Here is a 17,449-nt window from a genome sequence, read left to right as displayed (position 1 = left end):
CATAATTAATGAATGCCAATGTATCAATTATTTCTCCTTATAAATTATTTTCACAATTTATTTTCCTAATTCACATCAATTCAGTTAATTCTCTTTTTACTGCATGCAGACATTTTTCTGTGCCATATGATGGATTATTCTGGAAAGTCCTCCACAAGTGACATTTTTGATATATGTTTTATGCATAGGCATCTTCTATCATGAAGGATTACTATTAAATATTTTCTTGATTTTTCCCTTGGATGTGTTTTGCAGTCACATTATTTGCTGCACTCAAAAAAATTGTTAGGAATTGGCACTTATGTTAATGTAATGTGTCTCAAGAATATCTTCATAGGATTTAAAAATTATTGAATAATCGAGTCTTATAAAATATTCTTGTTTCTCTAGCTTGGGAAGTCAGATTATGTGAAAAAAACAACAGTTTTAATGCATTGATGATCAGCGGGGTGATACCATGAACAGGGGAACATGCCTGGGATACTCTGACATAACGTGTAGGGGATATGGCACTACATACCTGCAGGGCTACAATAACACATACTCGGAAGGGTATACTGATTGGTAATGTAGGTGATACCCTGATAGATACAGTGGAGGGAGGCTTTGCTCATTAACATGCACATGATTTAGCCTTAAACACAACTTACACCAACTGAGTGAGATTTTGTTTTCATGAATATACAAGCACTCTCTTTACTTTCCATTTGAACAATGCCTAGATAAGCTTATAAGCCAGAATAATGATGTGCTATTTTTGGTGGCCCTTTTCATTCAAAGACTGATGCATACTGGTCAAAGGTTTTGCAGCTCACCAAGTCAGAGACTAGATCTGGCAGTGCATGATGTGGGAAGTGAATGCCATGGGTAGATATAATAGGTCCCTACAACAGGTACAAAGGAGGATTATAGATATGATCTCCTGTGCAATGCATAAGGTTTTGGACAGGCAGGGCCACCACAAGTGGAGACCTAACAATACTTAAGCAACTGACAGAGGTTGAAGATTTTTTGGTGCCATTCTTGAGAGAGGAAGACTGTTGTTTCCTCTGATGTGGTACCATGGATGGACCTGAAACCTACTACCAATGTGCCAATAAGGTAAGAACTAGGTTAGTACTGACCATAGTGGTTGTAGGCTATAACACCTACGTATTTCTGATGTGAAAATGATATATAGCCATTGACTACCTACACATCTATCTTTCTATGCACCTGTGGTCTGCAAGTGGAATGTCCTTCCTAACAAAGTGCATGCTCCAATATATCATATGGCACAGTTTTCCATGTGTCACATGGAAGCTGAGATACTGAAAACATATTTCTGTGAGCTAACAGAGATGTCAAAATATTCATTCATGTGGCGAATGCAGCAAGGTATCACAGCAGATATCAGCATGGTTACTGTGGCTGATGATGATTGCTGCTTGTAGGTCCACCATTCTGATGATGTCAATGTGCTTAACACAACTGGGGTGGAGGGAGGCACTCATATTCACATGAATAGCAGCCACTATAGAAGTCACTGATGAAAGTACTGGAATACTCCTCTGTCCATGTAAATCCAACATTTGATATGCACACCACCTCTGACATGGTCATACCACCACAGGACAGAGATGCAGGTGAGCCTTACACTGCCATGGCTCCCGCACTTTTCTTAGTATGCATGCAACATTCAAAATTAAACAGTAGATGTACATGCCAGTGAGCCTAACACAGACTGCTGCTAGGCACGCCACTTTTGAGCTTGTATGTTTGCTCTGTGACATATGTAGGTATGAGACAGCAGTGTTACTGAGGTCACTGGTGTTAGACATAGCCTCCATAGGTGCATCCATGAGACATGTTTCAACTGCTGTCCAGTCAGCTTCCACAGGTCATGCAGTCTGTAGATATAGAACGATCTGGGCTTAAAATGAATTTGGGCAGGGTATCTCAAAGCAAGTCATACAGACCACTGCAGATATTATACCGGTGTCACATGCTTCACTGCAGAGATTGTGTCAGTATCACCTGCTTGCACATGCCCTGGTACTCCTGGTAGTGAATGGTGATGCATGTCAGGCTCTGCCCATAAGCTCTCTCCTCATGGTACTCCGACAAGGTCTCATAGTTGCACCCAGCCTTTGCACGGGATGAATTCAGCCATGACTTTGGTAGCTGGTACAGTGAATACAGGAAATAGTCACATACTTTCATACCAGTCTAACCCTATCACTTGATTTTCAAGTACTTCACACCTCTCACTCACTAAGAGTCTAAGGCTAATGACGTTATTTCCTATGACTGTACCCCAGATTGTAGCGCTGTAGTCAACTGCAAATGTGTACCGTTCTCACCTGTAAAAGTCATGATGGCTATTACTTGATAAACCCCTACATGTGTGTATATTCTGATATGATGCACAGTGTGACCAGAAAATAAACTACTGTGCATAACATGAGTGTTTGTGATTGTGCGTGTCTTGACTTATGGCTGTTAGCTAGATCCCACCATTTTGGTAGTACTGCAATGTAGTACATGCACTGCTGCTTTTTCTTCCCCTTTGTCTCCTGTTTGTGCCATTGCTTTTGTCATGTTACATATATCATGTACTGCACTGGTTTGACCATTGAGAATACCAAAATTTTGCTTGACCACATTGTGTGGTATTGCACACACTATAGATATTTTGCTGCATAGCTCAGGACTATATGGTAGTGGCCCCACAGAGGTGTCTATGTAGAAAAATCTACCATTCTGAATTCCAAAAGCTCATTCCATGATATTTCTGGTTATAGTAGGAGATAACCAGTATTTTAGCTCTTCCTTGGTCTTTGGATTCAGAATTGGTGTGTGTGTGTGTGTGTGTGTGGGGGGCATAACCCATAGCTCAAGGAGATATTCAGCATCACCTGCAATTACAAGGCACACCATTATTTGTAGTCTGCTCCCAGCATACATGTAAGTTAGGTGTCTGAGTATCTCAACCTCTCTTACACGTGTGTACACTTATCAAACAGATGACTCTGTGGGATGTCCTTTCACAGGAATCACTAGTATAGCATGGATGCTTGCTAAATGTGTGAATCATGTAAACTGCTTAGGTTGCACCTAGATATATTGTGAATAATACACTGGGTGTTACGGACCATCTAGTGTTTCAGGGAGGGGCAGCTCTTCCTACTTATGAATCTTTGGTTTCTTGACCAGATGAGGCCTAAATAGAAACATGGGTACAATCTATAGTGTTCAGGATTTCAAGGAAGTGTGCAATATAATTGAATTCAAGCATTTTGTTTGTTCTGTCCTCTGGTGACCTTGGGGTCAAATAAGGCCATCCACATGTTGTAGCAATATGTCAAAGAATCAGTTAAATAATTCCAAGATGGAAGTCTGCAATATGCTAATGTGCCCCCAAAGCTCTCTTGAGGCTGCCTATGACTTGGGTGGTCAGTGCTATGTTGAGGCTACTAGGTAAGTACTAGACTAGCTGTCCTTGTGGGCCATTTTCAGCCTAGCCAATTTTCCATCTTGTGCTTGAAATAACCAAACTCAGGAATGGACATAACGTGTGACTATAAAATTCAATAACACAGAGGAATAAGTCTATGACTTGTTAAAATACTACATGTTGTAGTCCAGAGCTGAGTCTCAGCATTAATTTGCCCACACTGTGACTTTGATGTGCGAATCAATCAACTTTGATTTTGTCTAGCAATTAATGCAGATGACTGAAGGTCTGACATATTAACAAACTGCTTCCTTCCTAGGTCTGAATCTTTCCACCTTCATTTGCCTACTGTTCAGCCTTCGGCAAGTCATTTAATCAAATGGAGTTTTGGGGCAATTGGGAATTTTTGGCTAACTTCGTAATGGTCTCCTGGACAGCATGCCTAGTAACTACCTATAAACCTGTGCATAGCCCTGAATTCCACTTGTGGGTGACATAGTTTAACTAAGTCCTGCAGTTTATCCCTTTTCACTCTAAAGTGTTCATCTATCTTCTGGTTTGTGAGATATTAGAAAGTGCGTCACTGCCTGTACATTCTTCATTGACATGGGCAACACTACCAGCACTTTTGGTGGCTGCTACTGCGACATGTTGTTGCGTTATTGCTGCTGTTATGGCTACTACTGCGACATGTTGTTGCGTTATTGCTGCTGTTATGGCTACTACTGCGGCATGTTGTTGTGTTATTGCTGCTGTTATTCCTAACATGGGTGGCTACTACTGCGACATGTTGTTGCGTTATTGCTGCTGTTATTCCTAACATGGGTGGCTACTACTGCGACATGTTGTTGCGTTATTGCTGCTGTTATTCCTTACTTGGGTGGCTACTACTGCGACAAGTTGTTGCGTTATTGCTGCTGTTATTCCTAACATGTGTGGCTACTACTGCGACATGTTGTTGCATTATTGCTGCTGTTATTCCTAACATGGGTGGCTACTACTGCGACATGTTGTTGCGTTATTGCTGCTGTTATTCCTAACGCGGTAAAACACAGCTTTCAAAATGGGGGGAGGGGAGGCTTGAGTGCACATCAACAACATTTTATATATCTGTTACTCAAACTTTCCTCTTGGCCTTCTGTATTTGTGTACTTTGTGTTGCTCAGTAACGTGGGTTTTCACATTTGTATTCATTCATTATATGTTCACTTGCATGCACTCCATATTCCAGTTTTGATCATTGCACACTTGTTTTATTTGTGCCTTCGGATAACCCACAATCTGTATGTAGCTGCTTCCTGCGCTGTTTTACACTAAACATCCTGCTGTCCCTCTGTGAATCTCATCCATATAATTTTAGGTGGAATGAGATTCAGTTTAAGCAACACTGATTATTTAAAAGGTTGGATCGTCTCTAACAATCATTTGCATTCTTATCCTATTAAGATGGGGAGTCCTTAGGCTTTTTTCCAAGGATCATGTGATCTGGAATACTGGAAATAAAAGTGCAGCTTGGGGTGGGGGGTCATTTTTTAAGTCAGAGTTAGTAGTTGTATATGGCAGGGCCGTAGATGGGCCAGCAGGTATTTTAAAAGTATAAGGAAGAGATGAACTTCCAGTGTTTGATTTATTATTATTATTATTACTGAGTAGTAACACTAGTCCTACTAGTATGGACTTATTACAGTGATACAGCTTAACAGCCGAAAAGCCTCTTATACTAAACAAAAATGGAAAAGAATTTAATACAACCATCTTCATAAAACATCTGTCTGTATATCTGCTTTAACACCCACTGTTGTCCTTCTTGTTTCAGAAATACCTTGTCATTTTTGTTTGATTGATTAATCTAAGGGGCTTGTGTACTCTTAAGAGGCAGAAAAATCTCTGTGTGTTCTGCCTCCCTTTAATGTTTCATTGTACATGCTTAATTTCTTATACTATGAACAAAGAACTGGGCAGACAGTGGAAATTCCAGTAGTTTTGAGGCAAATGGAGTTCCTTATAAATGACACTGCAAAAGAATCATCTATCAACAGAGGTAAATGCTGATGGGAGCATGGTACATTGGTCACTCCAGCAATGCCAAAGGAAATGGTGCAGCAATATAGTGATAGTTTAACTTATTAATAAAAGTATTGTATATAATCAGATATGTTGATGGCTGTATTAGTATAGACATGTCCCACCTGACTTTGCAGTGAGTCTAATGTGGTATAGATTTTTTGGTGCCTTTAACCGTACAGTTTATGCATGTGACTCACTGATGAAATCCTCTTGAAAGATGCATTATCATGTTAAATTCTTGCTAAGCTGCTCTTATCTTAACAGTGTAAGACTCAGCTGATTTCAAGTAATCATAGCACAAATTTCATATGTTTAGAATTTATTAATTAGTACATTTGATTTTATGTTTTAGATCCACCAACACCTATTGCTCCCCCACAGCTGCTCAGAGCTGGCTCAACATACCTGATAATACAGCTAAACACCAACTCAATAATCGGAGATGGCCCAATCATCCGAAAAGAGATTGAGTACCGAATGACAACTGGGGCATGGTCAGAAGTGCATGTGGTAAACATGCAGACGTATAAGCTGTGGCATCTGGATCCTGATGCCGAGTATGAAATCAGTGTTCTTTTAACCAGACCTGGAGAGGGTGGTACTGGGAAACCTGGACCACCTTTAATCAGCAGAACCAAATGTGCAGGTAGGCTTACACAGCATGTTTTGTTAATAATATCCTGGATCTCATGCCATTGGACAGATATTTCTGGAAGTACAGACAAAATTACTTTTTTAGCCATTTATTTATAATGTAACACTGAGCTAAAGCATTGAATATGTACTTTCTCTGTGGCACTTGTAAAAACGTACTGCTGGGTGCCTTTCTGACTATGTGGATTCTAGTGCGCTGTTGGTTTTACAAGTGTTGACAGTGGAAGTTCATCTTATAGCCTCCTTGATTCTGCTGCAGTATTAACTGAAAGACTAATGCATATGTATATCAAATGTATGTTTGTTTTTATGATCCAAAACTGAAAACGTAGCATTATTTTGGATGGTTTGGGCACAGAATGTACATATTTTGTAGCTGTGAACAGGAGAAACATGGAACCAGATGAAAGGTAACTAACTTTGTCATGGCCACATACATCCAACAAAGAATCATGGGTTTCAAGTCCACAATGTTATAAATCAGAGTTTCAGTATGTTTCTAACTCTACCCACAACTTGTCTTTGGAAGGAGCCAAGAAAATTTTAAGAGTAAACACTTTTTGTAGGAATTCTGTTAATAAGACAATGCTTTTAGGCAGAGGCACACATGCAGATTTTGTATACATGTAAGATGGATGAACATCCACTGATAAGATTAGTAACTTCAAGTGAATAACATCTGACCTTATATAAATTGTTTGAGGGGGAAAAGTAGTGCAGGACTGTTTTTAACTTGAAATGGGTTGGGAGGGTGGCCTAATGGTTAAGGTGTTTGCCTTACAAACACAAGGTGCACAGTTTGAATCTCACTGGCGATAATTGGCTAGGCTTAAAATGCCTCGCAAGGGCAGTTAGCCTAATATGAACCTATGAACTGATTGTAGTGCACTAGAGATAAACAGTCTTCAAAAGTTATAATATTTCCAGTTAACTTTCCATTGGCTTACAAAAAAATAGTGGTTTCCTGAACAGTTTAGTGATCTTTCTTAAATAAGTTTAAGTAACAAATGTCTGGAGGTTGACAATATGATCTCTTCACTATATACAACACCAAACTATATAGTTTTAAATGCAGAAAGTGTGTTTTGCATTTCTTTACAAGAAAGTCCCAGTTAAGTTTTTTTAATCTGAAACCTCCCTGCCAAGCCATTATCTAAGACTGAACCCATAATGTCTCACTACCTAAATTAATATATAGGCTACATTCTTTCCATGCTAAATGAATCAGTTATAGTTTATTTGATAGAAAGACTAGTCATCAAGCAGCTAATAAATGCAGATAGAACACTTTACAGTGAAAATTAACATGAGATAATAAAGCAGTGAATCCATCATTTAAGAAAGAAGCTGCTCTTCCAAAGAAGACATTTGTTTTTTTTTTTTTTTTGCTTACCAGAATACTTGGAAGCTGTATAAAAATCATTGTCCAGTGCCTACAATGACTGACATCATCTTGTTGGTGTAGGTACAGACATAAAAAAGAATGAAACTTTTATGGAAATCTTTTGATAATTTTATGAAGGGGGTAAATGGCTTCAACACCTATTTAATGCAAGGAAGTAGGAGATACCACCTGTGTGAAAACTAAGGAATAACTCAATGGGAGAGCCTGCCTATGTATCACTGAAATAGCCATTTCTGTATCTGTGGTCATTGAGTTGCTTTTAGCTTAATACAGAATTGACAGTATGAAACGTTTGTACAGGCAGTCATGTTGATGGCTGAAATGAAGCATTATTTCTTTTAATTACCAAATGCTAGCTTACAACAGTTTGCTGTAGAAGAACAAAATTTAGTGTGATCCATTACACAGGATACAGAACATTTTTAGATAATGACAAACTGTGGTTCACATCAGTGGGTATCAACTGTTGATACTTCACATAATTCGGTCATTCGGGTATTTAGTAACTAGAATGGTGTATTGATGTGAACAGCATTTTAACTATGACCTAGGCCCAAGGTTAAATAACACACATACATATTACAATACAAAGGTTTAATCAGGTATAAAATGAGTTTACAGAGCATACATTAAATACATTATCCGAAAGTGCCACAGAAAATCAAAATAGAAAAGTAAATGTCAATTTGTTGTATATTACATGCATATGTATATATGTGTGTTATATTTATATATATAAAGGTTCATAGGTGTTTACCAGGCTAACGACCACAGGGGCCTTTTTAAGTGTAGCCATACATCCCAAATCTCTCATAAGTTCTGATATCCTTGATAAGTGCAAGCATGGGCCTGGAAGATGAACCATTTGCATGTTGCCTGTGTCCATTAGAGCCCAAGGTTCCAAACTAGGGATGCATTTTTGGTTTCCCATCCAATTGTCCAAGTTGCACTTGAATTGTGTTAGGGAAGAACTCTGCTTCACATGGACCACACACACACACACATATATATATATATATATATATATATATATATATATATATATATATATATATATATATATATATATATATATATATACATGGGTCTACTTCAAAAGATTGAAAACCCATATAGTTGAATTACAAAACATTGAGACCATAATAGCGAAAATCCATATAATCGAAAGCTTAAAAGAACAAAACTCGCAACATCGAACTGTACAGCTTACCTGTCTTCAATTAAAGGAACACTTCTTCATCTAAACACAGCCTACACTAAATAAGTATCAGCGGTTTTGCAAGGGGGCAAGCCTCCCTGCACCCCCACACCCCCTCTAAATTATATATACCAACTTTGAGATCGCATTATAGTGAGAAAAGGGTAAATTTCCCGATCTTCACTGTACTACGATCACCCATTTCAAACCGCTGATACTTATTTAGTGTAGGATATCTTTAAATGAAGAATTGTTCCTTTAAGTGAAGACCAGATTTCTGGTAAGTTGTATAGTTCAATGTTCCGGGTTTCAGGTTTCTTTATTTTAAGCTTTCAATTAAATGGATTAAATGAATTTTCACTGTTATGATCCCAATGTTTTGCAGTTCGACTATATGGGTTTTTGACCTTTTGAAGTAGACCCAATAAATGTAGGCATATTAATGTATAGGTTAGAATGGGTGTTTAAGTGAATGCTATTTCTGTTGTGGCTATGGTAAAAAATATTTTTTCAGGGCAGCTAGCAATGTTTTGTGACCTGAAGGCACAGCTAGATGACTTATCAGTTAGAATATACACTAAAGGAGGGACAATGTTTATTTGAAATTAGGCATAAGTAGAACCAACTTAGATATTTCAGTAATAGGTAGGCTGTGTGCATTTTATAAAGAGGTGTGGTGATGTCTGCATGCTCTGACACAAGTAAGCTAAACTGAGAGTGTAACATTATAAGCACAACCTTAAGATTAAAGGATGTAAGTGAATTCATAGTCATTCTGTTTTATCTTCCTGGAATAAAATGTCTGCTGGACTTAAAAGATGTTCAAGTAACATGATGGAGTCTTATAAGTATTACAGTTCTGCATCACATTCTCTACTATGACATACCAACCCAATACATAATGTCTTGTGTTCTTTATTTGCAGTTCACATTTCCAAGTTATGAGCCATTTCTGTCTTTAGAATTTTTCTTTCAGCTTTTTAGGTAAAATTGAGCACTGGACACATTCTTTCTCCCTGAAGGAAAAACAATATTTAATTGCCTTTCTAACCAGTAACTTACTCTGATGAACCACTCCTAACCACTTCTGTCACTAACTACATTTCTAAGATAATGACAGTACATCACTGAAATTATTCACCGGTAACTGTAGAATCATATAAAATCATTAGTTTTTCCTGAAGTAAATTTTTCATTGTGGATGTTTATATGGCTATAGCTGTTGGTCTGTTACAGTTAATATTTTTTCAGCTTTGGGAATGTATATAAAACAAAATATTATGTGTTTCTCCGCTAGAATACATTTTGAAAGAATTTTATAATACAAATTACAGTAATTTGAGTGTACTATTTATACTATAGGTTGAGTGTCATTTGTGCTGTAATACTGCAGTATGAATGAACGAATGAATGAACACATTAATTAACAGCTTATTAGCTGGTTAGACTGATTATCAGCAGAGAGCCAATTAGAAAAGCTAATGCAATAAACAGCACATTAGACAACAGTAATAATTAAAAAATATAAAATGTAAATCATCAGAGTATTTGCTTGCAGAGAAGAGGCACAGGGATTAATGGGTTGATGCAACATGTAGACAGGCCATAGAGTTATAAAGCTCCCTACATGATGGTACAGACAGTAAACCTTCATATAATGACATCAAACAGTGAGAAAGTAAGAGAGAGAGGGAGTGTGTGTGAGAGATCGAGTGAGAGACAGAGAGACAAAGTGTGAGTGACCGAGTGAATGAATGACAGACAGTGAACAAGTGAGAGGGAGAGAGAAAGAGACGGAGTGAGAGTTTGAGTAAGAGATGATAGAAACTGAGTGAGAGAGAGACAGAGAGAGAGAGAGAGAAAGCAAATGAGAGAAAGAGAGACAGAGAAACCAAGTGAGAGACAGAAAGTGAGAGAAAGTGAGAGAAGGAATAAAGAGGGCTAATAATTTTTAAAAGTTATACAACAGGAATTACACTAAGTTATACTGACTAGAAGGTTGAGGTTTGGGGAACTTCAGAACTAAAAGCACTATCCCCATAGCACTCAAAAGTCTAAGCACTATTTGCTTAATGTGATACCAATATATTTCCATCCTGACTGGCAGGTACCACTGAATGAGATTTTTTTTCTTTAACTGAAGCATATGCCTAATTATGCCTAGTGTAAGGAAAACTTGAGCACAAGCAATTGTGTTTGAAAGAAAGAGCCTTAACAATTTAGTTTAATATATGGCAGTTTTAATCAGTGTATGTAGCATGACTCCTACTGCATCATTGTAGCTTCTAAACAATCTTTATCAGTGTACTTGTCCCGTCCCCCCTTAAATGACCACACTACACACAAAAAGACATTTGACAACCTTTATTAAACTGTATTATACAATGAACTATGTACACAAAATCCAACATTAATTAACTTCTTCAGCAACGATGATCTCCTGGCAGCATCACCACTCACCCTGGACGAGCTTTACCTCAAGGCAGTGTACCAACTCACCTTGATACCTTCTCCACCGGGGCAGTGTACCTACTCACCTCACACCATACCAAAACCATAAACCAATACACCTTCTTTAGAGGGGGAACAGAAGAGGACAATCCTGTCCCTCTTCTCCACCACCAGCCTGATCCCAGGCTGTTCCCCCTCCTAAACCTTAGCCGCAATCATATCCTCTAAAAAGAGTTTCAGATGCAAATTAAAAAGATCCAGACCCATGTCATTAAGGTGTACTCCATCTGTTCGATACCGAGATTCCTCTCCATCCCCACAATCTCTATGGTCAATAGTATGCATCCCCAAAATCTTTAATTGCCTAGCCAACCTTTGATTAACACATCTTCTAATCTTTTCAGTCGCCTTATGACTATATGCAGCCCTCCAACACAAACGCGGAACCAACTCTAACCACACAATTTCCATACCTGGGTACAATGCCTGTAATCTCATCAAATCTCGCAGCATAATGTCCACCAATTGTTTTTTAGGAACAATGCCCAAGTCATTACCCCTTAAATAAATGACTAATATACACGGACAACCCACCTTCAGTTTAGCCCTCTCAAATTCATGTAACAACCCATTCCACCTAAGCCCCCTAACACCATGCCGGGACACTGACCACCCTAAATGTGCTAAACCCAAATTTACCCCATCAACCCTAACTAAAGCACGCTTCTCTGCCCAGTGGATGAACGAATGCCCCAAGATGATAATGTGCTTCCCTAAAAGAAAAGAAAAATTAATAATCGAACCACAACTTATCTAATATAAGACAAAAATGCATTTGAAGACCACCTCCCCACTCTTTTAATCAATTCAATAGAACTACCCTCTTTAGCTAAATCTGAAGCCCTACCTATCCTGAACGAATGAGCTGCAAACCTCTCTGCCGGAAATCCCATACAATGTAAAACCTTCCTCACGAAAAGTATGAATCTGCTACTCGACACCACCTTCCCATCCTCTGAACAAAAAAATAACTGATCCACACTCCCCTTTCGCCTCCTCACAAATTCTTTTGCCCACATTACAGAACAAATGCAAGGATTCCTGTCAGTTTTAAGCACCACCACACATCCCCTACCCAACTGAACTGTCTTACTCCTCCTTAATGCAATAGTAACCTCACCCTTCCCTATAATGACATCCTTCCAACATAACGAGCCTAACAACTCCGAAATACGAAAAGCGCCAATATATAACCATGTACATAACGTACCCCACATAAAATAATCCATACACCCTTTTTGTAACAAACCTAACCCTTTCAACAAAACTTTCAATATAACCCTCGTAAGTGGCCATCGAATATCCTTACATTCCACCACCATTCTACTCCAACCCCTTAACATACACCCTAATGTCGAAGACTTAGTGAAATCCTGCAACCTTGCTACCTCAGCGAAAATGCAAATCACAGCCAAATCCACCTTAACGGTTTGCAAAGCCCTGCCAAACCCCCAAGCACGAGCCACATATCGCAGTAGTAATTCCTCTGACCATACCCCTTCCTCCTCTGGCAGCTGCAAAATAAACTAATTAAAATCAGAAAGAGCCCTACTATACACCTTCCTTGTAGAAGGGGCCCAGGGATGCCATACCAACTGCCTGGCTACATAGATCCAAGATTCCACACCTCCTCTAGCAGGATTTCTGGCACCTCCTCCACCCATGGAACCAACCCTCGAAACCTACGAAACTGAAATCAGGGCAAGCTACCAGCAGTCTCATTCCTTACACCAGGCACATGCACTCCTGTAAAAGAAAAAATTATTAGAAGGCTCTGCAAAACCAATTTACGTAATACCAACAATAACAAGCCCGACTTAGCTATCTTCTTTTGCAATACCCTCACTATAGCCATATTGTCTGAGTGAAAAACTACTCATTTGCTCTTCAATTGCTCCATCCACACCACCGAAGCTGCCCATATAGACATCAATTCCAGAAGCCTGGGCTTTGGAGTAAAATTCTGCTACATGTTAAAATACAGTAACATCATATTTACTTTCAAAATGAGATTTGACAATTGCATGGAAGACCACAAATTCATGCAAATGGTATGTGTTAATGTTCTTGCCAGGTTACCTTGTATACTCTCAGTATCAGTTCATAACTCCCCTGTACTCGGCGCTCATCAGACCAATAATAGAGTACAATGGTCTCTTTTTTAGGGTCTATATTAAATTCTCGAAAGCCGTCAATGTTGAATCTGACATTGTCGACACGAGAATAGTGAAACTGCAGAACATCGAACAAGTAAACGGAAATCTCCGTAAGGGGAGATTTCCATTTACTTCAATGTAGTGCGGTCTCGGAGTTGGTTTAGTTAAGTAGCGAGGGGTGAGAGGGGCACAGCCCCCCACGTGGGGTGTGCAGGGGGGCATGCCCCCCTGCCTACACCATTTAGTTTTTTTTTTTGTTTTTTTTTTTTTCTGAACATTCAATGTTTTAACAGTTTGATCACTAAAGGTCGACCTTTAGTGATTCGAACTGTTAAATATTCAATGTTCCAGTATAGACCCCCTTTTGTATGCACCTCACCAGACATCTGCAGCATATGGAAAGACCTCAGAGGTTTCTCACCAAGAAAATTCAGGGCCTACCACACATGACCTACACAGACAGACTGAAGGCCATATCACTTTACTCAGTATCATATAGACTGCTTAGAGGACACTTGTTCTTGGTGTACAGACCAGTCTCAGACCCTGCGCTGATAAAGCTGCTGCACATCCAAAAATCCAATGAGACAAGAGTCCCTCACTCTAGGGATCTTAACCTAACTTGCAATATTAACAGGACATGCTGGAGAGACAGATATGTCTTCTAGAGGTTGCCACTCCTCTGGTACAAACTCTTAGTTCATGTAAAACAGAGATTCTCAATGACAGTGTTTAAGTGTAACCTGGACATTTGGATGAGAAACTGTAAATTTACACCGGGGTTTTAATCTATGTACCTCTGAGATAGGGGCAGCCACTGCAGATCTTAGATCTGTGTGCAGAGATAGACTATATATCTTGTTCCATAAGGGAACAACAGTATAACATGGCCCTAGGGTCAGTAGTCTAGAAACCTTCTATGATCCTATCAGATATCTGTCACACAGCATTAAGGTTATTGAGGAGGATGATTGATAAATGAATGCATACAGCAGCAGAAAGTAAGAGGAGGGATGAGCAATTTGAATTCACATCTGGATGCAGTACAACTGACCAGATGATTGGGATGAGAAAAAAGTTCAGCTGTGCATTCCTAGACTTGGAGAAAGCATATGGCAATGTCCCAAGAAAGCTGATTTTGGTAGACTTGCAATGTTCCAACTTCCCCTGAAACATTAGTAGAATTAGCACAGGCTGTGTACAAGAGCACATTGACATAGGGATAGACAACACAGAAGGTAATCTGGTAAAAGAGCCTTATGAGAGACAAGAAGAAGGAAAGAAAAGATGAGGACATACAGACAGGCAATGAGAAAGAAGACTCATGGCAGTCAGCAATGTCTGTTAAATTATGCAAGATAGTGGCTGTGAATTGAGAGAGGTGGATTCAGTTGGCAAGACATCCCAACCCCATGTAAAATGTGAAATATGGGGTTGATGATATGTACACATATATATATATATATATATATATATATATATATATATATATATATATATATATATATATATATATATATATACATATCCATGAGTGTGTGCATGCATATGTGTGTGTTTACATCTATATCTATATCTCTCTCTCTCTCTGTATATATGCATACATCTATACATATACTGTAGATATATATATATATATATATATATATATATATATATATATATAATAGAGAGAGAGTTAGCTAAATAGATATAGGTACAGATAAAGATATATAGATATAAAATATGCATATGTGTTTTGCACTGTGCATTCATGGGTACATTTTTTATGAATTGCACAGCCATGAAGCAAACATGATGTTGTCTATTAATCTTGTAATACTTCAGTGCAACACTTTTTGTGTATTATATTGCCCAGACTCCAAATTTTCCATTTATACATAACATTTTTTGTGTATTGTATTGCCCAGACTCCAGATGTTGCATTTATGCATAACACATTTTGTGTATTATTTTGCACAGACTCCAGATGTTGCATTTACGCATAACACTTTTTGTGTATTATATTGCCTAGACTCTAGATGTTACATTTACAATGAAGGTATTATGTTTTCTTTTATATGGCTGATTTACTAATCAACCATATAAAAGAAAACATAATACCTTCATTGTATTGTAGTTTGTGTACTCAGTAGAATCTACATAGGTGTTTTGAATGGAATTTTTCATAATTGGTTTTCTTCTGTTCTTCAGAGTTGCATTTTAGTCTTTTTAAGTGTCTTCGGTAATCTTGTGGTAGATTTTGATAATGCATTGAGGGTTGTACTAAGTGTTTAGTTCCTAGGTTCATAGGTTCATACTAGGCTATCTGCCCTAGGGCATTTACAAGCCTAGCCAGAGTGTGTTTGGCTTTCGCCACCCATTTTAAAATGAATTTTGCTATGCCCTTTTTCAAGGTTAGTATACTGTGCATCTGTCTAACAGTGACACAGAAGTGATACCTGGAGTAAATCTGTGATCTCCCATCCACTCATCAAGATTCCTCTTGAAGAGAGTCAATGAGGGACTCTGCCTAACCTGGACTGGGATTTTATTCCAGAGTGAAGGGAGCCTCTGGGTTATGAATCTGTCCCTCCAGCATGTCCTATTTATTTCACTGCTGAGGTTCAAATCTCTTGAGCGTAGCTCGGTGGGATTTGGATTTTCTGAGGTGCAGCATGTCCATTAATTCTGGGTTGGACATGGCTTTATAAGTCAGGCACAGATCACCTCTGAGCAGGCGGCATGCCACTGAGTAGAGCTGGAGTTTCTTTAACCGGGCAGCATATGGCATCTGTTTGAGCCCTTTGATCCTCTTGGTGAGGTACTTTTGAGGTCTCTCCAGTTGCTGCAGGTGTCTGGTAAGGTACATCTCAAAAGAGGCATTGTACTCAATTATGGGCCTGATGAGGGATGAGTAAAGAGGCACGATGACCTCCCTGATCTAGATGTGAATCCCTTCATGATTAGGTGGGCTATATAAAATGATTTTCTAACCGCTTTGGCCACGTGGTTGTCGAATGAGAGATTGCTATCAACTTGGGTCCCCAGGTCCCTAATTACTTCTTCGGTACTTAATGGATTACCATCTATGTGGTAATTTGTGGGCACTTTGTTTTTGCCAAAGGGGATGACTATACACTTTTTGGCGTTTAGCTTGTGGCCATGGCTCTGGCACCAGTTGTCTGTTTCTATGAGGCCCTTTTGTAGGATGCTTGTGTCGGCTGGAGAGTCGATTATGGCGCCCAGTTTGCAGTCATCTGGGAACTTGGTCAGGCACAGTCCTTCCATGTTGGCCTGTACCTCAGAGAAATATATACCGAACAAGAGAGGTCCCAGGACTGAGCCTTGTGGGACACCACTTGTAACTGGTTTGGAGTCTGACATGGCTCCAGCAATTCTAACCATGTGGGTTTTGTCCTTGAGCCAGTTTGCAACCCATCTAGTGACATAGGGGTTTATATTTAAGCTGGTGAGCTTATCTATAATGCCAGAGTGGGGTATTGTATCAAAGGCTTTTGCAAGGTCCAGGTAGGCTGTGTGGACCACCTACCCCTCGTCAATGGCCTTGGTGACTGTTTCAAAGAAATCGACCAGGTTTTAGAGACAGGGTCTGCCCTTAACAAAGCTGAACTCGGTAGGATCCAGTGTCTGTAGGTCCCCAATATCTTTATTTATGAGGTCCATGATGATCCTTTCCATAGCTTTGCAGACCAAGCTAGTCAGGCTTATGGGATGATAGTTTCCAGGATCCGTTGAGGCACCACCATTGTGGAGAGGGACCACTGTTGCTGTACGCCACTCTTTGGGTACATATCCTGTAGTAAGGCTGACATTGAACAGTAGTTTTATGTTTGGGTTTAGTTCTTCTTGGAGTTCATGTAGGACGCAGCCCGGGACACCGTCTGGTCCCATTGATGCTGTGCTTTTTGCTTTGGAGAGGGCGGCTCTTACCTGAGCATCTGAGATGTCAGGGGGTCAGCACTCTGCTGGGATAGATATTTGCCCTTTTGGTGGGGAAGGGGAGGAGAAGTTTGCGCTGA

At 39.3% G+C, this 17,449-nt stretch overlaps 1 protein-coding gene across 1 annotated transcript in view; it reads left to right on the top strand.

Moving 5' to 3' along the window:
* PTPRU (protein tyrosine phosphatase receptor type U) overlaps positions 1-17,449 on the top strand; it is a 4,710,560-nt gene that overhangs the window by 1,597,672 nt on the left and 3,095,439 nt on the right. The window contains exon 7 of the mRNA XM_044089740.1: positions 5,856-6,149. Coding sequence (XP_043945675.1) covers positions 5,856-6,149 — 294 coding nt within the window. The remainder of the gene's footprint in view (positions 1-5,855; positions 6,150-17,449) is intronic.

This window comes from Protopterus annectens, chromosome 1.part1 (genome assembly GCF_019279795.1).
Source record: "Protopterus annectens isolate FY-2018-M chromosome 1.part1, PAN1.0, whole genome shotgun sequence".
NCBI lineage: Eukaryota > Metazoa > Chordata > Ceratodontiformes > Protopteridae > Protopterus > Protopterus annectens.
The sequence above is the reverse complement of the archived record's forward strand: the minus strand, read 5'-3'. Positions and strand labels throughout refer to the sequence as shown.